This window comes from Heloderma suspectum, chromosome 1 (assembly GCF_057233095.1).
Source record: "Heloderma suspectum isolate Gila_16-S chromosome 1, 16-S_ref, whole genome shotgun sequence".
NCBI classification, from domain to species: domain Eukaryota; kingdom Metazoa; phylum Chordata; class Lepidosauria; order Squamata; family Helodermatidae; genus Heloderma; species Heloderma suspectum.
In genome coordinates this window covers 99,202,921-99,224,319 of record NC_139458.1, presented here as the reverse complement: position 1 = coordinate 99,224,319, position 21,399 = coordinate 99,202,921, and the positions used below count along the sequence as shown (strand labels likewise).

At 40.3% G+C, this 21,399-nt stretch overlaps 1 protein-coding gene across 2 annotated transcripts in view; it reads right to left on the bottom strand.

Moving 5' to 3' along the window:
- Positions 1 to 15,513: 15,513 nt before the first annotated feature.
- PRMT3 (protein arginine methyltransferase 3) overlaps positions 15,514 to 21,399 on the bottom strand; it is a 100,274-nt gene continuing 94,388 nt past the window's right edge. For both annotated transcript variants that reach the window (XM_084852312.1, XM_084852321.1), the window contains one exon: positions 15,514 to 16,835. In XM_084852312.1, coding sequence (XP_084708438.1) covers positions 16,726 to 16,835 — 110 coding nt within the window. In that variant the 3' untranslated portion in view covers positions 15,514 to 16,725. The remainder of the gene's footprint in view (positions 16,836 to 21,399) is intronic.

Genomic DNA, 21,399 nt, shown 5'->3' with positions numbered 1-21,399 from the left:
AAAGAAGGATAAGGAGGGATAAGCCACCACGGTGGATCTGGTTACTTACAGTGCAATCCTACACATGTTTACTCAGAAATAAATCCCAATGAGTTCAATGGGGCTTACTCCGAGGTAAGTGGGTATAAGATTGCATCCTTGATTGTTTCTCAAACACCAGATGCACAGTAAGAGGGTACCACACTTAGGAGACAAAGGCATTAAGAGGCTCAAAAAGAAGTTTATTGACAAAATCCAATGTGTTTCAAATTAAAATATGCACTTTATCAGGGGAGATATAAAATGAGGAATGTACATGGCGAGAGATCATAAATAATGTAGAGTACATGTAAACAAACAATAATGAATTGTGAAAAACATAATAAAACATCCATAAATCACAACATCCAAAAACAAACCCAATAATAGAAAACTACGAAGTTATATATATTAAAACCAGTTTCTGTATCCATTTTGTAGATACTTTAATAGCTCAGCATACAAGATGAAAAATTGCATGCTGATCAAATAAAATACTAAGTTTAAAGCAGGGCAAAATGCTATTGGTTTGCATTGTATGGCATACATTCATGTGTATGTTCTTCATTTTCCATATCTCCTGATTAAGAATATCAAGTGATGTACCTGAACTTGTGAACCCAGCTCTTAGTTGAAGTAATTTCCATGTCAGCCCAAACAGCTAAAGCATAAACCATAGATGGGCTATCTCCTTAAAATATGGAAACTGCTTGCAGGGGCAGAGAAACTGCACAAAAATCTGAAAACATGCTTTAATATATTATTCCTATCAGAGATGCAAATAGAACGGCATAGGTCAATTGAATAAAAACTAACCAGAATATTTCTCTTCTATTATAGCTGAAATAATAGTCAGTTATGGCTTCTTATCTCACTTCTCTCATTCCATTCTTCTAGTGCTTGGCCATCCAGATAAGTCAGTCTGACATGATGCTCAATATACTGGCAGATTCCCAGGGGACGGGATGGTTCACAAGATTGTAATGATGGTGAAATAGATTAAGAGATCATTGATGCTAATAGCAAAGCTCCTATTGCTTGATTAAATAGAGCTTTGTTTAACCCCTCATTTAAAAAATGCAAACAAGATTTGTAGTGAATGTGACTAAAAGTAGTAATCATAAAGATGGCCATTCAACTAAGCTAATTAAAAATATTGTTTTCTGGTGATTATTACAAAGCTTCATCTCAAATGTTAGAGAAACCAATAGGTGAACAAATCAGTTTTATTGGTGAATATTCTCCTCCAATAATGGAGGGCAACAGTGCTCCTAACAGGGCTGCCCGGTTGAGTCTAAATGCCATTTTAGTTTTTCACAGTGCCCTGGAACAATGTGACATTGTGGGAGCATTGTGGGAAATTAAAATGGTGGCTAGACTTAAGAAGGGGGCCAGGGCAGCTGATGTCAGCCAAACCAAATGATATATTTCCCTGAATCAAAAATCAATTATTCTTAGACTTAGTTTACTTTCCAACTTCAATTTCTCCTCTGGAGAAAAGGGGGAATATGCCTAGAGATACAGGAAAATTGGACAAATATAAGAGGCTTCAGTACTTGAAAACTGCAAATTTTAAAAATAAACCTTTGGGGGGCAAATGTTTTCCCCCACATTTTAATTACAAGTTGGACAGCCTGGACAATGTGAATGATTTATTTTCCTCAAAAGGGTGTTCTTAAAAAAAAAAAAAAAAGCAATTCCAAGTGCTCAAGTTCATTCTATTTTTGTTCAGCTTTCCTTCATGAATAAAGAAAGCCCATGTTCTTTCTTGAAAAAAAAACTCCACCAGAATATTTTATGAGAATGTCATTCCATATTTATTTATTTTAAAACAATTTTATACCACCGCTCATTCTGTTTAGAATTGCAGGGTGGTGTACAATCCATTAAGCCACAGCATAAAATACAATATAAAACACCTGACTGTACAATCCTGTGTGCATCTACTGAGAAGTAAGTCCCATGGCATTCAGTGGGACTTAATACCAGGTACGTGTGGATAGGATTACAGCCTAAATCCCTCCGTTCTTAAAAACATGCACAAGTTAAAATGCCTTGGTGAGCAATAACATTTAGCCTGGTACCAGAAAGATTGCAACATGAGTGTGCCAGGTGAGACTTTAGGGAATTCCATAATCGGGATGCCACTGTTGAGAAAGTTCTTTCCATTGTGACACATGCCATACCTATGAGAGAAGCACCCTAGTGCAACAAAACAATGTGAGTGTCTGACGGATGCCTAGATGGGGAGGGGAGTATAGCTCCATGTTAAAGCACATGCTTTGTATCCAGAAGGCACCTGGTTCAATCACTGACTTACCCAATTAAAAGGATTTGGGGCAGCAGGGCTGGGGATCGGGGGACTCCTTTGCTTAAGACTCTGGAGAGCCACGGGCAGTCAGAGGAGATGGTGCTGGGCTAGATGGATCAGTGGTCCGAACCATGGAGGCTGGGATGGTGAATCCACTCTGGGTTTCAGTCAGAACCGGTCAGAACTCTAAAGGAGCCATCCAACAAGTGAAGCTACATATGGTAAAATCATTGGCAGCTACATATTGATTGGTAGCTACGTATTTTGAAATCAAAACAAAGAAGAAAAAGGAATCACTTTTTCCGCTTTGATGAGCATGCTTACTCTCCAAGTGTCATGGCTTACCTGAACCAAGGTTAAGTATTTTCTACCAATCCTAGGTACAGTACCGTCCCAGCTAAATTCCTTGATGGTCTCCCAGCTGATTCATGCGCGTGCCTTAGGGGAGTAGGACAGAGCCATTGGTGTCATGTCTACAGCACTAGCAGGAGCTGTGTATAGAACAGGGCCTGAGCTCCGTGAAGTGTTTTTTGGGGGAGGGGGGCAGCGGCAAATGAGATGGATACTGCCCTCTCCTGAGGCAGCAGACTGTTCAGAGGATAGGAGAGTGAGGTGCGATGAGAATGGACAAGGGTTCCTTTTATCTTCTGTCAGGCAGGTTTAATTTTAACTTGTGAAGTTCTAAATGAAATGGCCAGCCACCTCGAGGCTTTTAAAATGCTTCTGAACTTTTAGAGGTGAGAAGGGCAATCTTTGTCTAATCAAGATAGTAGGGGGAAGTGTTATATTCAGTGCCCTGAGCTCCTAGCAGTTGGTAGCAGGAGTAGGGAAAAAGTAAATTGCCCTTGTGTCAATGCTTACCATGGGAAAAATGCATTATAGTACAATAATGTTTTTTTTAAAGCATGATTCTAAATAATGGAATGTAACAATGGGGCAATATGGATGCTTGCATAATGCCAGTTGTTTATATTAGGAAAGTCGGGAATAGCAAAGTGGTGGTTTAGAACCATAGGGATTCCTTCACCTTTGGTCTCAAAATGATAACCATATGCTCTTAAATGTCATAGACTTATTTCTTTTTATTTATGTGCTGCCCTACCCTCATGGCTCATGGCATTTAGCCACCATTTTGAAAGGAATATGCAGATTTAGTGTTACACTAAAACAACCCACATATGCAGACCCAGCAGGGGAAAGAAAGAACAAAAAGAGAAGAAATGGGAAGATACAGAATTTTAGAAGAGTAAACTCAACTCTTCTCTGCCCTGCTCCCCACCCCCATGATTAGTTCTCCCCATCATGGGGAGTGGGCAGCAGAATGGGTGGCTTCCAGTTGATAGAAGCACATAAATGGCATCTTTACCCCACCCCCTTCTCTCTCTCTCTCTCTCTCTCTCTCTCTCTGTTTCAGGAAGGTCCATTAATAGGGCATTTATACCAGCATTCTGCCCCTAGCAGAACCATTTTATACAACACTCCTAATAGGGGCAATACCAACAATCCAAGCAGACCGTGCAGTTCTTTAGATCTGACAAACGTGACCAATATTTTTAACTGGCATATGGCAGGTCTTCTAGACTGTACAACTTAAATCCGGAGGTAAGGGCTGCAATTTTGAAAGCTCTGCCATGACAATAACCCCTCTCCTGGGGAAATTTAGTGCTTCAAGGAAAAGGAGTTGTTATGTGTACTAGGCTTCTCTGAATCACAAGTTTTCTACTTGCAGGAGAGACAGTTTAACTTTGGGCCAATTTGAGTATACAGTCAGGGCCAGAAATATTGGAACAAGGATAACTGTTTTGGCAGTTGGCCTCCATACACCACCACATTGAAGTTGAAAGGAAACACACCTTTAATACCTGGATGAAAATCCTTTGCAGTCAATGACTGCCTGAAGTCTAGATCCCAGACTTCAGATTTGGACATGACCAAATGCTGAGTTTCCTCCCTTGGGATGCTTTGCCAGGCCTTTACTGCAGCTGCCTTCAGCTGCTGCTTGTTTGTGGGTCTTTCTGCCTTCAGTCTTGTCTTCAGGAAGTGAGAAGCATGCTCTGTTGGGTTGAGATCAGGTGACTGACTTGGCCATTGAAGAACAGCCCACTTCTTTGCCTTGAGAAACTCTTGGGGAGCTTTTGCTGTATGTTTTGGGTCATTATCCATCTGCAATACGAAACAGCGCCCTATCAGTTTGGCAGCATTTGGCTGAATCTGAGCAGAAAGAATAGCCCTATACACTTCAGAATTCATCCTGCTGCTTTTATCAGCAGTCAGGTCATCAAGAAACACCAGTGACCCAGTTCCATTGGCAGCCATACATGCCCATGCCATAACACTGCCTCCGCCATGTTTGACAGATGATGTGGTATGCTTGGATCATGAACTGTTCCTTTCTTTCTCCATACTTTTCTCTTCCCATCATTCTGGTACAAGTTAATCTTGGTTTCATCAGTCCAAAGAATCTTATTCCAAAACTGGGCAGGCTTTTTTAGATGTTTGCTGGCAAAGGCTAATCTGGCTTTTTGGTTCTTGAGCGTCACCAGTGGTTTGCACCTTATTGTGAAGCCTCTGTATTTACATTCATAAAGCCGTCTCTGGACTGTAGATGTTGACAATGACATGCCTATCTCCGCAAGAGTGTTCTTGACCTGGCTAGATGTTGTGAAAGGGTTCCTCTTCACCATGAGCAGCATTCTGCGGTCATCCACTTTAGTTGTCTTCCATGGTCTTCCAGGCCTTTTGCTTTTGCTGAGCAGCCTGAGCTTGCCAGTTAATTCCGTTTTTTTCCAGGATGTTGCAAACTGTTGTATTGGCTACTCCCACTGATTTTGCTATCTCTCTGATGGGTTTATTTTGTTGCCTTGGCCTCATGATGGCCTCCTTCACTCGCATGGACACTTCTTTGGACCTCATGTTGGGAGTTCCAGTGAACAGCTACCAAATGCAAATGTAACATTCAGAACCACCTCCAGGCCTCTTATCTGCTTGATTGGTCATGGGGCACCCAGGAAACAGGCCCCACCTGGCCATACAGCTGCTTGTCAGTCATTCGTTCCATTACTTATGAGCCACCAACGATGAGGGTATGTGTATGCCACTGGCTAGCCTTCCTGAATGGTTAGTGCCCCGCTTTTGTCACACCCCTTGAATTACAGCTGAAAGTCCTGACTTCGCTCCCATCTGGGTGTGTTTCCTTTCAACTTCAATGTGGTGGTGTATGGAAGCCAACTGCCAAAACAGTTATCCTTGTTCCAATATTTCTGGCCCTGACTGTAAACCCCCCTCTGTAGAATGTGAATATGAACAACTTACAAAAATGAGATTATTTTTCCTAAGACCTAGATGAAAGGAAGACTAAATACACAAGTATATTTTTGGCACTATGGCCTGGAACTGAAAATATAAACAGCTTTTGAAAGCCACTTAAAATATAAATGGGGCACTACCCATGCCTTATGAATGGCATTATGGCAGATTCATTTGAAAAGAAAGTTCATCTTACAAGGTACTGAAGCTGAGGTTTCATAGTCACATTGGCAAATTCAGGAGCTATAAATGCCATAGAAAATATTTTTGTTTCTTTATAGGTAGGTAGCCTATAACAAGAGTGAATCATTAGCCATTTCCTTCTGCTTCCGCTTTGAATTGACAAATCTTTGCGCACACAGGGAAGCATAGTTTTGGGAGTTTCTGAATAACAGCATTCTACCATATGCCATCCCCCAATCCAATTTTCCAACTGAGTGAACAATGGGTCAAGGCTATCCAGTGATGTGATAAAGGTCAATTCTATTAAGAGATCCTTCCCCACCTATCTTGCTCATTACCAGTTCTTTGCATAACTCATCAAGAGGTTTAATAGAAGCTCAGTTGTATATACAACTGAACTTTGTTAAGCTGAACTCAAGTTCACTAACCATGAGACACCTCTTCCCATACCTGCCCTAATCTACAATTAGCCTGCCCCACATTACTATATCGTATATAAGATATATTATATCTTACATAATAATGACCGAGCATGGGTGTCTGCAGGAATTGGGGGTGGACGGGAAGCTGCACAGCAGCTTATGGGTGTAATTCATGTGCATAGTGCACCACTACAATACACCTGTGCACTTTCCTTCTGTGTGTGCTTTGTTGCTTAGCATCACATTCCATGACATTTAGAAGCCCACACACAGTAGAAGATCCCAGGAACTGAACAGCACTAATGCTGTGTTAGATTCAAGAAGCATCATGAACTCCAACTATTTGGAGTGAGGGATTAAAAAAAAAGGAAGAAGAAAAAAAAAACCCAAATGCACAAACATAGTACAGCTGTCTTAATATCATATTGGATATTTTATGGCATCACTGCCCTTATTATAACATTGACAACTTCACATCACTTCTCCTGGAATGATTTCCTTCAACTTGGAAATACTGCTGAACACAGCAGTCTTCCCCAATATGGTACCCTCCAGATGTTTTGGACTACAGCTCCCAGCAATTCTGACCAAAGGCCATAATGGAAGGGGCTGATGGGAGTTGAAGTCTAAAACATCTGGAGGGCATGAGGTTTGGAAAGGCAGCTCTAAAAAAGAAGTACTCCAGTCTTTGGGGAGTGTCTTTAGCAATGGGAGGAGAAATGGGCATGCTGTATCAGGGTTTAGTGTTCTAGAGGAACCTGCTAACTTTATTTTTTATATTGTTATCAGCCACTTTTTAAATCAACTAACAATTTTGGCTTGAATTTTGAAATGCAGCAATGTTCTTTTGGAACTGCATATTTTGTGTGTTTTGCACATTTACAAAAGCTCTGAAAGCATCAAAGAACAGGTCCAGCATTTCTGGTAGATCTGGTGAATGAGCAGTGTACCAGGTCTACCCCTCTGTTGTTTCTCAATGGGTAGACCTGGTGTCTGAACAATGTCTCCACCTGCAGCTGAAACCCTCAATTCTTTCACTAACTCCTTTCAAAGGCATGGCTAATATTTAGGGAGGAGACCCTGCTCAGCTTGCAGTCCACTGTGCTCTGCTCTACAGGTAACAATCAATAGATTCAGGTACCTTCACAATCGGGTTATTTATCACTATACTACATGAGAAAACACAAACTTCTGAGGAGTTGCATGGAACACTGTCTCAGCTCCACGGCCTGTACTGAGAGATGGGGAGAGGCTCCGCCTCGGCCTCCTGCAACAGCTATAAGTGGCAGGTCCTCTTAAACCTATATACATCACAACAATCCCCCTCTAGCCCTTCATAAATTGCACTGCTGCTACAATCAAATTCACAGCTCCATCAGCATTTCCCTAAATAACCAACATGCCAGGGGAATGGAAAACAACACTGGACCATGCTGCAGAGGTCATACTCACTCACTCTCTCTCTCTCTCTCTCTCTCTCTCTCCACACACACACACACACACACACACGCGCGCGAGAATAACAATACTGGGCAACTCTGCAGGACTGGTATAACCCACACTTTCTCAGCCATAGCCCTGCTTCCTGCAATGTGGGTATAATAATGCTGACCTTTATCTGCACACATTGTCAGGGTAATTTTTTGTTTAGGGAAAAATATTAACAAGACCTGAGCAAGAAAGGTCATAAACTTCTGCTACCTTTTGGGGGGGACTACTGCCCAATCTCAGCTACTCCTGGATTTATAAATTGTTTTTTTTTTTTTTGTGAGACAGCAATTCCTTCCTAACAGGGAAGACCCCAAAAGGCTTTAAAATGAATCAGGAAGTTCCTTCTGCAGATAATGGGCATGATAACCATTGCTATGACTTCATTCATTGGCTAAAACACTGAAAGACAGGAACAGACTAGTTTCTCACAAAATGAATAAGCAGGACGGTGGCTGTGCATTTTGCCTCAAATCTCAGGTTTTATAAAGGCTAGAGATTGGGTTTTTTTTAATTAAAAATGAAAGCTAGAAATCTGGAGATTACGGCTCATCCGGGGGGGGGGGGTGCGCGTGCACGTGTGTGTATCAAATGCCTCCTTGCCCCTTCCTGTGGACACCCATGTAGTGCAGGTCTCTAGCATGCAAGTCTGTCCACCTTCTGTGTATAAAGGCCATCATTGACACAGGCAAACCTGTCATCTTTCAGCTGGAGGAGAGCACTACATTGCCGATCCATCTTGAGACAGCAGTAAGGAAAATGACCTCTCAGTGCAGAACGAAGGGACATTGTGATATCAGCAACAAATAGACTAATCATTTTCTTTTGCCCTCTCCTGTTTCCCAGCTTTAAATGGCAAGGTATGCCATACTACAAATTGTAAACATTCTTATGGTTTAGTGGCCATCTTGCTAATTTACAATATTATGATTTAAATGAAATACTATAAAATGAGATCAGTGTAAATAGCATAATGATTATCAACATATTTAAATAGATGCTAATGTTTGAATAGTGGTGGCTCTGTCGTGAAACACAATGGAGGGCATTTTTGCATATATTGGACAGATATCTGGGTGCACCAACCCCATTTCTTTGGAGCTTTCTTCCACTACATTATATACATTTCCATGGGATTTTGAGTTGCACCCCTGTGGAAAATCCAATTAACTTGTTGAGTAACTTTTATTCCTATTTAATTTGTATTGGTCCCATTAATTGGCTTGTGTTTTGCTTTGATTACACACTGCAACAGCCGCAAATGAAAGCAATGTTGTGATCATTCAATGGTACTTGCATTTAGTTGCTATAATGGCTCATTTCATGTGATTCCAGTACTACCAGCTTCTATTGTAGATAGTTGATGGCATTTAGTTAAAGAACTAAGGAAATTTTGACAGTATAGACTTCACTTTACAAAACCCCTTGGAGTTCATGTTTGTTTTAGCATGGCATAATATCACCAGGTTTGCCAACTCATAGCATGTATCTTAAATAAAGACCCAAAAACTGGAGCTTAACATTACCATTTCTTAAATAATTTGATGCTTTGCCATACCTATATGTGATTAAAGGTGTATTTCAGGTAATACTTTATCTCCACTTGGATTTGACCAAGACTAAGTGTACACAAGATTTCTTTTCTGTCTCCCATCTCACTTGGTACTTCCAGTGAAGTATCATGTGGATTAGCCCTAAGTGTTTTAAGATAGTTTTTCTTGTATATAAATGCTACTTTAGTCATGCATTCTTAAAAGCTTCTTCTGAACAGTACGGCTTCTTCATAAGAGAGGAAGCTTTAAAGAAATCATACCACTGTGCCTAGGTTACCCCACAGGGTTGAAGTTAAAAGCGGGGGAGCATCACTTTGAGCTCTTTGGAGAAAAGGTGGCATATAAATGAAATACATAAAAAATAAAATGCTAGGACAGCCTTCCCCAACTTGGTGCCCTCCAGATGTTGTACTGCAAATCCCATCACACCAAACCAGTATACTGTGCTGGCTGGGCAAGATGGGAGTTGTAGTCCAACACATCTGGAAGGTGTCAGGCCAGGGAAGGCTGTTCTGGGAATACAGGAGTTAGCATGATCCTTTCTTTATAACTAAATCAGGGAACTACAGCTATCTCATGAAACTTTCTGCAATGCTTCTCTGCATTCCTTTACCCATTATAGTGTTGTCTAGTTTAAGATTAAATACTTTTTTTCTGGATCATAGGCACTGCATCTCATTAAACTGAACTCTGTGTCCTAGAATACAGAGAAGGGGCAACAAAAACAGTGTGCAAGAGAAAAACTAAAAACCCATTAAGGGTCGCAGCAGGCAGCTCATTTCTTAATAAAAGGACCAGAGCAGTCATCATATTAATGGCTTCCTTTCCCTTCTCTGATGGCTAAGCTAGGCTGCATTTTGCAGCTCAGTTGGTGACTCATTCCGAAATCAACCAGCAGGATGTTATTTTTAAAAAGGAGCCTTTCTGTGTGGAAAATATTATTTTCTAATTCCAGACAGGTTTGTCTCAAATCTTGTTTTTGTACACTTGAAAATTGGGAATAATGAAAAGGTGAGTCAAACTAAATTCTGGATATCACTTCTGAATTTCTGGAAACCCCACATACAACCCATTCTAACATCTTCAGAAACAAAAACAAAAAATATCAGACAAGGAAACTTTTTTACCTCATAGTTCAACAGTTTTCTCTTGAATATTTTCTGTGATGGGCTTCCCAGAGTTTAAACAGTCAAAAATAACAGTATATCAAATGTGGTTCAAGTTTTACAACCACTATAATCAAAGTGTGAAATTCTGAAGTCTGATGGAAGAAAATCCACAGAAGTTCGAACATCTAACCTGAAAAAATACAGGTTAGATGAAGCATAGCTGGTCACTTCACCTGTTTTGAGGAAATCTTCATCAAAGTCAGTTTTCATGTATAGGTTTGACAATCTATATAGCATATTTCATAGATTACTGTGCTTGAACAAATCCAACAATCCACTTGTTGCATGTGAATTTGACAAGACCCTTGCTGTACCTTCAGAGACAGAAAAATTATGGTGGCATAAGGTTTTGTGGACTAGAGCCCACTTCATGTGATGCATGATGAAGCGAGCTCTAGTCCACAAAACCTTGTCACAATCTGTCCACATTTTATACATTAAAGACTTGTAAGTGTGCAATATTATATATGTTTAGACAGAATAAAGTCCTACAACTCCTATAAAAGTTGGTAGTATGACTTTTTTTTGTTTAAACATGCATAGGATTGCGCCCTGTGTGTGTGTTTGCTGTTACAGATTTTCACAGCAACCTCTCTGGAATAAAAGTCTTGCAACTTCCCAGTTCTGGCAAAAATGAACCACTTCTCTGATGTTTACAGGGTTTATTACCCTATGATTAAAAGCCATAATGTAAAGCTTCCTCAAGGGACACTACACAAATCCACTTTTATTGGTTTCAGTGATTGCGAAGTTCTAGAGAGCCTTGGGAACCATAGGATTCATTTTCCTCAAAGAACCCAAAATGCTCAAGCTTGTTAACCATACCAAACCATATGGCAGGACATATGACCATCTAAATTTATCATTAGATACAAGCTCTCTGGAAGAGTGTAATGATATGACTGCTTATGACAGTGAAACTAATCGCATGTACAATATGAGCAACTACTGCTGTATACTCCATTTCAAGGTGTTGAACGTTTTGGCAGAAGTAAATAATCACGGATTCCATTATGGAGAACATGCTGAAGTATTTGTTCATTTAACACAAGTGGGACCTGAAAAGTTCTTTATCATTGCCAGACTGGTGTCTCTACATATACAGCAAATGTTCCATCTTCGGTAGTTATTAAAATCCTGAACCAATGGGTGGCATTTTCAAATTAGATCCAATTCAAAATTGCTTCAAACAGTGTAACAAGTCAAAAGGAATAATTAAATATAAAAACACTCTGCACAAACTGTAGTTACATCAGCTAATGACAAACCTCTTAGCTTTAATAGTGCATGTGGCTTTGCATCATTAATAAACTATTTACTGATGTGATTAATTTTTGAAATCTTATTTTTAAATACTACCACTGCCAGTAAGATTTTTTTTTTAAATCCCTTAGTCATGCAGATTGGAAAAAAAGGGTTTGCAAATTAAAGGGGCAAAGATCTTGGTTGGGAAAGCAAATTCTGAGAGTGGGACAGTTGGGGCAAATTATTAGCCAGAAATTTATATCTCCCCCCACACACACACTGTACAGACCAACCAGTGTATATATGAAAGGGCACTTCTTAAGCATTCCTGGTAGAAGATAAAATTATGCTGCTAGTGACAGATGAAATGCATAAACAGCTTTTAATGTTAATCCCCAATATACTCTGGGCTATAGCCTTATGGAGATATTGGGGGGGGGGACAGTGTTATACCCAACTGCTCAGTAAAAAAGTAAACCCATGCAGCTCCCAGAGTCCCAGCCAATCAGCGCAAAAGCACAATGATGCTTAGAACGTAAGAACCACGCTGGATCAGAGTAAGGGTCCATCTAGTCTAGCATTCTGTTCACACAGTGGCCAACCAGCTTCCTACAGGAAACCCACAAGCAGGACATGAGTGCAACAGCGCCCTCCCACCCATGCTCCCCAGCAACGCATACTGCCTGATACTGGCGGTATCGTATAGCCATCAGGACTAGTAGACATTGATAGTCTTCTCCTCCAGGAATTTGCCATTTTAAAGACATCCAGATTGGTGGACATCACTACATATTGTGGTAGCAAACTCCATAGTGTAAGTATTGTTGTTCAGTCGTGTCCGACTCTTCGTGACCCCATGGACCATAGCACGCCAGGCCTTCCTGTCCTCCGCTCTCTCCCAGAGTGTGCTCAAGTTCATATTCAGTGTAAGTATGCACTGTGTGAAGAAGTACCTCCTTTTATCTGTCCTGAATCTCCCACCAATCAGCTTCATGGGATGATCCTGGATTCTAGTATTATGAGGGAGAAAAAAGTATCCCCATTCACCTTCTTCACACCATGCATAATTGTGTACACCTCTATCATGTCTCCCCCCATTCACTTTTCTCTAAGCTAAACAATCCCCACTATTGTAACCTTTCCTAATAGGAGAATTGCTCCAGCCACTTGATAATTTTAGTTGCCCTTTTCTGCCCTTTTTCCAACTCTACAAAATTCTTCTTTAGGTGCAGTGACCAGAATTGTACATAGAATTCTAAGTGTGGTCGCATCATGGATTTGTATAAGGCAGCAGGATATTGGCAGTTTTATTTAAATTCTTTCCCCAGTTACACCAAACATGGAATTTGCCTTTTTTCACAGCTGCCACACACTGGGCTGTTTTCATCAAGCTGTCCACCACAACCCCAAGGTCTCTTTCTTGGTCATTCATCACTAGTTCAGATCCCATCAGTTTATACTTGAAGTTGGGATTTTTTGCGCCAACATGCATTACTTCACACTTGCTTACATCGAACCTCATTTGCCATTTTGATGCCCAGTTTGGAAATTTTTGAAACTCCTCACAATCCTTTTTTGTTTTAACCCTAAAAATTTGGTGTCTTCAGCAAGCTTGGCCACCTCACTGCTCCCTCCTAATTCCAGATCATTTATGAGTAAGTTGAAAAGCATTGGTCCCAATGCAAATCCCTGTGGGACCCCACTTTTTACATCCCTCCATTGAGAGAATTTATCATTTATTCCTATTCTCTGCTTTCTGTTCTTTAAACAGGACCTCCTCTCTTATACCATGACTGCCAAGTTTGCTCAGGAGTCTTTGGTGAGGGACTGTCAAAAGCCTTTTGGAAGTCCAAGTAAACAATATCTACCAGATCACCCCGTCCACATATTTATTGACACTGTCAAAGAACTGTAAAAGGTGAGACAGGACCTACCTTTGCGGAAACCATGTTGATTCTTTTTCAGCAGGGCTTGTCCTTCTATCTAAGGACAAATTTACTAAATTTACTACTAAATTTATTTTTAACAATGTTTTCAACCAATTTAACCAGAACAGACATTAAGCTAACTGGTCTGTAATTTCCCAGATCTCCCCTGGATCCCTTTTTAAAAATTGGTGTTATATTGGCCATTCTCTAATCCTCTGCTAGAGACTGATCTTAGGGACATCTGACATATTTTTGTTAGAACATGAGCAACTTCACATCTGAATACCATCTGGGCCAAGTGATTTATTAACTTTCAATTTGTCAATAAGGTTGAGAACTTCATCTTCTGCCACTAGTATTTGTCTCAACTCTTCCGGCTCCCTAGCAGGTTACCTCCTTATATTTAAAGAATTCTTTATTGTTGGCCACTATGTTGTGAGCAATATGCTCTTTTGCATCTTTTTTGGTCTGTTTGCATCTCCTTTGTTCAAGCTTGTGCTCCCTTTTGTTTTCCTCATTTAAGCAAGCCTTCCATTTTCTGAAGGAAGCCTTGTTTTCTCTAATAGCTTCCTTGACCCTGCTTGTTAATCATGATAGTGACTTTTTGGACTTTGTGCTACTGCTCCTAATGGTATACATTCTAGCTAAACTTGTATTGTTGTGGTTTGAGTAACCTCCAAATATTTTGAAAGGATTTAACCTTCTTGACTCCCCATTTCAACTTTAATTTTTTTTTTTTTACCAGTTCTCTAGTTTTGGAGCAGGTTCTTCTTTTGATGTCAAATGTGACTGCGTTGAACTTCCTTGGTGCCACTTAAATATATATTACATTTGATAGACCTGAGATCACCGTTTCCAATTGGTTCAACAACATTTACATCTTGTACTAGGTCCTATAAGACAACACTTAGGATTAAATCCAGGGTTTCCACCCAGCGGGTTGGTTCCATGACCAACTGTTCTAGGGCACAGTCATTTGTAATCTCTTTTTCAAGGCTAGAACATGCATTTTTCCAGTCAATGTGTGGGTAATTGAAGTCACCCATTTTTACAACACTTCCTCATTTGGAGGCCTCCCTGATTTCATTTTCCATCTCAAGATCACCCTGAGCATTCTGGTCTAGCAGATGATAGCATGTTCCTAGTACTAAATTACTTTGAGCCTGGAATTGTCACCCACTGCACTTCTGTGGAAGAGTCAGCCCCTTTTGGATGTTCTAGTCTGCTCAACATTCTGCCCTTCTTAAAGTACAAACACCTCCTCTAGTACATCCTTCCTAGTTATATCCAGAGATGACCGTATCCCACTGGTTCTCTCCATTCCACCAGGTTTCTGTAATGCCCGCTATAGCTAGGTTTGGGCAATCATCAGAGGTAAAGAAGCCACAACGCCATGGCTTATGGGGTGGTTTGGAAGTCACCCCTGCAGCGCACCACACTGAGTTTGGATGACTAGTCAACCCACACCAAGCCAAGGGTAATTACAGAAATGGCAGGTGTGCAAGCAGCACATCTGGGCCAGGGGAAAAGAAGCCACGGTGGCTTCTTTTCCCCTCTGATCATCTGAACCCAGCCTATGTCTAGGTTCTTCTTCAAAACCAGGCACTCCAACTCTCCCATTTTGGCTTGGAAGCTTCTAGAGTTTGCATAGAAACATCAATTCATGGTGTCCCTCCTCAGATGTCTATGGTGTGTGCCTCTTCTGCTATGGCGTCTTTGACTGGCTATCATGTTTCACTATATGCTCTAGACCTATTTCCTCCCCTTCTACATTTGGGCATCAGAAACATTTTCACTTTCATCCCCTGGGATGATTCAACCCAAACCGGATGCTTCCCTGCTCCTGCTGGCTTTCCCTCAGTGTTCAGTATGACAAACACTTGTGCACTTCACACTTATTTTAAATGTTATTTCAGCAACACTTTAAATAAATTAACTTTATAAACTCTGGCTTGGTACAGTAGACAGCCATTGTTTGGCCACTTGCAACACTTCTCCTCTCCTGCATTCTCTGTATATGTCAGGGAGATTTCTTATTGTGTGGAGCTCTGGAGGCAGAACCTTCTGCTTTCTTCAAAGTTCAGCATAAACGACATGTAACACCTCATCTGGATTATTCATGGAGAATAGAGGAGCAGGAGAAGGAGGTGATCAGTGAGTAGCTGAGTGTTCTTCAGAGCCAATCCAGAATGATACTGTAGTTGATGGTGCTGAAAGCTGCTGAAAGGTATAAGAGAACCAACAGGATTGCAATCTTCCCACCTCTCTCGGCAATGGATTTCCCACAGAGCGATCAGAGCAGTTTGGCCCAAAACTGGGCCCAAAACCAAACTGAAAAGAACTAGAAAATCAACTTCACCCAATAGTTCCTGGGGTTGATTGCTATTCTGAATCACTTGTAACAGTTGTAAGAAAGCTATTTATTACACAGCATGTACTCTTCTCAGTTGTTTGAGTTTAATTTTTTAACAGTTTATATATTTACAATGACAAACCAGGATGGTCAGATTTTGTTCTGTATATGAAGGGTATATGATGTCATGTGTAAAATGTTAGCAGAACAAAACAAAGATTCAATGTGACATTTTAAAGTCAAGAGGCATAATACATTCATGACACCAAAATACAAATGAGTTCATTTTTTAACTGTATTTATAAAATACTGGGTGAAAATACCCCCCCCCTTTTGCTAGTGTTCCTACATCATGAAGTAACTGCGGCTGCCCAATTCATTAACAATATTTTTTGCTGTTGTGCCACTACTACATACAGACTTGAGCAGACTCAATTTCCAGTGCGATACCATGCATAACTCAGAAGGAAGTCCCAGTGTTCAGTATGACTACTCACAAATAAGTATGCACAGGATTGCAGTCTTCCTTATGGATTCATCTTACTAGAAATACTTCTCAGACTGTATGAAATGGTGTGCAGAACTAATAGTCCCATATAGCAGACCTGCTAACACTATCATTCCAGAAAAACATATCAGAAGTTGAACCAAACAACCATAATTTCAATTCAGATGTATCTGCCTGCAAATAGCTGCCATCAGATACATTTTTAAAAGAATGGATCTCGAAACTGGTTGTGCAACAGTCCTTACTGAAGACTATATGTCTGTTTCTCATTTTTAATTGAAAGTATTACGATGAGGGAGCGTGGATCTTTTCTATTTTTGTGGATCGTTATCTTTCCTTTCAGTTCTTCACCTATAAAAACAAAGGACAAATGCAGGAACTTCATTACATCACCAGGTAAAGGGTTACATATATGGCACATTCCATTGACACAATATAGACCACCATTTGGATGGCATTTCAGTTGGTTATGTTTTTGCAATCTTGGTCATCCTTTTTAGGAAATGAAGAGAGAGAAAAAAGCAAGCAACCCTTGGCTCACTGAATTCTGCCCATAACAACTCTGGAGAAGTCATCCTGTCTTCTGACTACTGGACTTAAATTCAATCCCACCACTCCCAATAGGGAATAGGATTTCCCTAATGAGTTCAGCACACACACTGCACCATAACGCTTGGTGACTACTGCTTCCATTGTACATAGGGTTTAGGGCATGCACTTGATGCAACAAAATTGCTTTGCTTTGTCTCTTCCCCAGGGGCTGGAGACCTCAGCAGATATTTGTTTAACAGCTTTCCATTAATTTTTAAAACGTTAAGGAGTGACCAAAAAACTGGTGAAACCATAGCTGTACAGCAGGGGTAGGTAACCTTTTTGTGCTATAGGCTCATTTAGCAATTTGAGAAACTGTCCTGGGCACCACCACAAAATGGCTGCCACAGAAGGCATGGCAAGGACAAGTAACCTGCCCAAAAGACTGGGTTTGCACCACCCAACACACTAAACTCCGTTGAATCCAGTTTTCAGCACCAGCAGAAACCTATTTCACAGCAATCCCAGCTGCTGGTAAGAAAGTGTGTGTGCGTGTGTGTGTGTGTTTAAATGTGGGAGGGGTAAGGCACCTTGCTGAGCAGCAAGAAAAGTGTCCGGGAGTGCATTGATGCCCATGGGCACCACGTTGCCTACCCCTGCTGTATAGACATACAGCATTTGCTGTATACAGCATATAGACATTTAGACATTTGCTGCTTTGGACCTTTTAAAAGCTACAGGCATGATCTCTGGACTAACCTCTGGCAAACCCGCCTAAAACCTTTGTCTTGTCATGTTATCTAATGAGAGACAGAAGTACATCACTTTAACACAATATTCAGGGTTTGATCCACACAATTTGGTTTTTGAGGGACACATTAGAGCACCAAATCTGTTAGCAGTAGTTTGTTCTATGTTTTCTAATTTGTATGACTACTTGGACTATAACCTTTTGGATTTGGCTAAGGGATGTTTTTGAATAATTGCCCGTATTTAATAAGGAACTAAATACATTAATTTTGTATTTCAAGAAAAGGTCTGACTATTTTTGAGATTTCTCAGTCCTTTTGCTAGTTCTTTACCTCAGATATTTTGGCCTTGTATCAACTACATCCTGCTTACCCAAATACCATCTCATGATGTTTCAACTGAATTCCTTTGTCTGTCCCATTCCTTTGAGTTGCATTTAATTTGGTATTAAGCAGCTGTTTGTATCCCACTCGAGACAAGAATGCTTCAGTAGTGGGTAAAATTATACCTGAAACTTTTAAAATGTATTCCTTAGAGGTTTTCAATTGTTTCATTAATGTAAGAGATGGAAATAAAAGTACTTCTATAAAACCAGAAAAGAACTGTACTACAAATTTTTGAAGACAGCCCAGCACATTTTATATATGTGCAACTGTTTACTTGGCATTACATGTATTACAGCAGATTGTACAAGATGAAGGGGACTGCTGTGCCTCCAAGGATGATGGAACCCTGTTTCTGTAATCAAACACATTCATTATGTAACTTGTATGACAGAAGTCCTAATGAGCAACAAAATAAAATAAAAAAATTGACAAATGGAATAGGAATTGGGAGCCTGTAAGTTAACACATAATTTTATGGGATAAAGCAACCTGAATTAAGAACATATTGCCCTCATCCCTCTCAAGCGGACTCCCTATTCTCTCTTCAGAAGCCTTTTCAAACAAGGAAGTGCAACTTTCTCCTTGAATAGGAAAGTTAGGAACTCCTATCTATACCCAGGCACTGAAGGTGGTCAGCCTTAACTAATGACCTCCACCATTTAGTTTTTTTCTAATGGTCTAGCTCAGCCTACCCCAACCTGGCACCCTACAGATGTACTGGAGGATAGGAGCAATAGGCAAATACATCTAGAGGGCAACAGGTTCCTGAGCCTTGCTGTTGCTACTTTCCCCTGCAGATGTTCCCATAAGCCTTCATCAAGAAATGACACATGAGAAAAGTAGTATGTTGGGTAGATATGCTCAATGGTTTTATAATTTATCCTGAAAGGGCTAATGCAGGAAACATGGCATGATCTTAATTGTGTTCTCCAATGGTCCAGTAACTCATTATGAAAACAAGGGAACATACAGTTGGTACCTATTTTCATTGTACAGATAGGGACATATAAAGATAAGTAGTCTCCATTTTTTGAGTGATTGGTGGAAGCCTAGATAAACCATGGTTTGAACTTAATTGTTGGTATTCTACCTTCTTTTAAAAAATATTCATACATGAAATGGGTGGGAGCAGCCTGGAAGCCGCTTGCATCTCCTTATAAGAGGTCTCTGTTAGGGATAGGGAACCTCCAGCCCACAGAGGTTCTCCATCTCACCCACCAGCTTCTTCCCCAGGCCGTACCTCCTCCTCTGGCAGGGAAAAGCTCACATCTCTGATTAGCAGCTGATCAGAGGCAACAGCTCTTCCCTGCTGCACAAGGAGAAAGGATGCCTTTGTCACCATGCAGCAGGGGAACGCTTTCACCTCCTATCAGCTGCTAATCAGAGCTGCTGATTTTCCCTGCAGGGGAGAGGAGGCAGGGCCTGGGGTGGAAGCTGCTACGTGATTCAGTTCTGCTTACTTCTGAAGTTTGTCATGCTTATTTGTGAGTAGATATGGTGAGTCTCTTCTGTTTACCTCTGAGTAAACGTAAAGAGCCTTGGCATTTGGATGCTATTTGAAAGTGTTGCTGAATGATTCAGGCCTGCTTATTACTGAGCAGACATGCAGAATCCATATCCTGCTTGCTTCTGAGTAGGCTTAAAATAAGTAATAATCACATTTTGGCATGACCCACAGATGCAATATGGCTTCTGAGACCTTTCCCAGATTGGAAATCAGCCCTAAGGCTGAAAAAGGTTCCCCACCTCTCCGACATATGTTGAAACCCATGACTCTTCCATGTGTAAAAAATATCAGCCTGAAGTAACATTTCTCTACTGTTGGCATATGAACAGTACTGGATATTGGTTTGATGAGAAAAAAAGATAACCAAAAAAATTTAGTACTACCCATGACATTTGCTATTGTATTTTACTGCCTTTTAAAAGAATTCCCTTCAAAGTTCCAGGAAAGCTTTATTACAGTAATATCTTGCTTTGCAGACACAGTGTACTATCTTCTGGAATCTTCATAAATTCAACAACAATGTGATTATCTGACTTTTTTTTAGTTATATGGAACACTATTTTTTTGTTGAAAACCTTGAGCAGCACAATTCAATACCTGTATAAATGCAGAATGATGTCCCTCTGCTAGTCAATATTGATAAGAGCTTTATATGTAATATGCGTCTAGACCCCACTGAACTAATGGGATGGATCTTGATCGCTGCTGTGTATGACCAGTTATACACTACTGCAGGATTGAAGCTTATTTTAAAATAAATTCTTATCTCAAAAAAGAAAGCTAATAATCAGAAAAAGGAATGTTAGTTGAGAAGTGTAGATTTATTCATTTACAATGAAATGAACATACATTTTAGAAGATGTAATTCAAAATCTCTGGGATAGTGCTGACAAGATTTCACAATTCTTTTCTCTGGATATGGTTTTAAGGAGACTAGTTGTAAAAGAGCAGACTAGGGAGAATTTAAAATTGTTTAATAAGCTCAATATCCACTCAGTCACACAAAAAAATCTGTATTTAATAGAACAGAAGATCCTACTGGTGTCACAACTAAAACAAGGTATGTTTCTCTCTCTAAAAAAATTGGCCAAAGAAATTCCACTGTAGAATTATAATTCTACCCCTCAGTGATTTTAACAGAACACACTGTCTCAGTTTAAGTGCAGGAAAATGAATTAAACTTGCTATTTAAACAGTCCTAGTGATGAATACCTTGAGGCAAGCTCTAAAAGACAACATTTCTACAACTTACTAGACTTTTCATTAAGGACAGCCCTCAGTTATTTATAACCATGTTAATTGCATTAAACGACCCAGACAATCAGTTTAATTCACTGTCATGAGGCAGATCTTTGCCTCTTTTTCGCCCCAATGGGCCACATTAAATCTTCTTTTGTGCACAGCCGTTTCTGTAGCTGAACTAAAGCAATGGCTGTGTAATCATAACAGAGAGGGAGATCAGACCAATTAATCAATGCCATGTAGATATAAAATGACTGATGCGCTTTCAACAGCCATACTGCTCTATACGCTGGAGAGAACACTTCCCAAGACTGAGCTGCATCACCTCATCTCAATAAGATGCAAGTAAGGCACAAGTCATGCCATGGTTTGATCAAGACTGAATTCATTATCATTCTACTGCAGTACTGTCACTCTTCCCTTGGAGAAAATGAAGCTGGCTTTGCCTAGTAAGAAGTCCAGCAGAGGCACACAGCAAGAAACATGCTGTTTCTGTGGC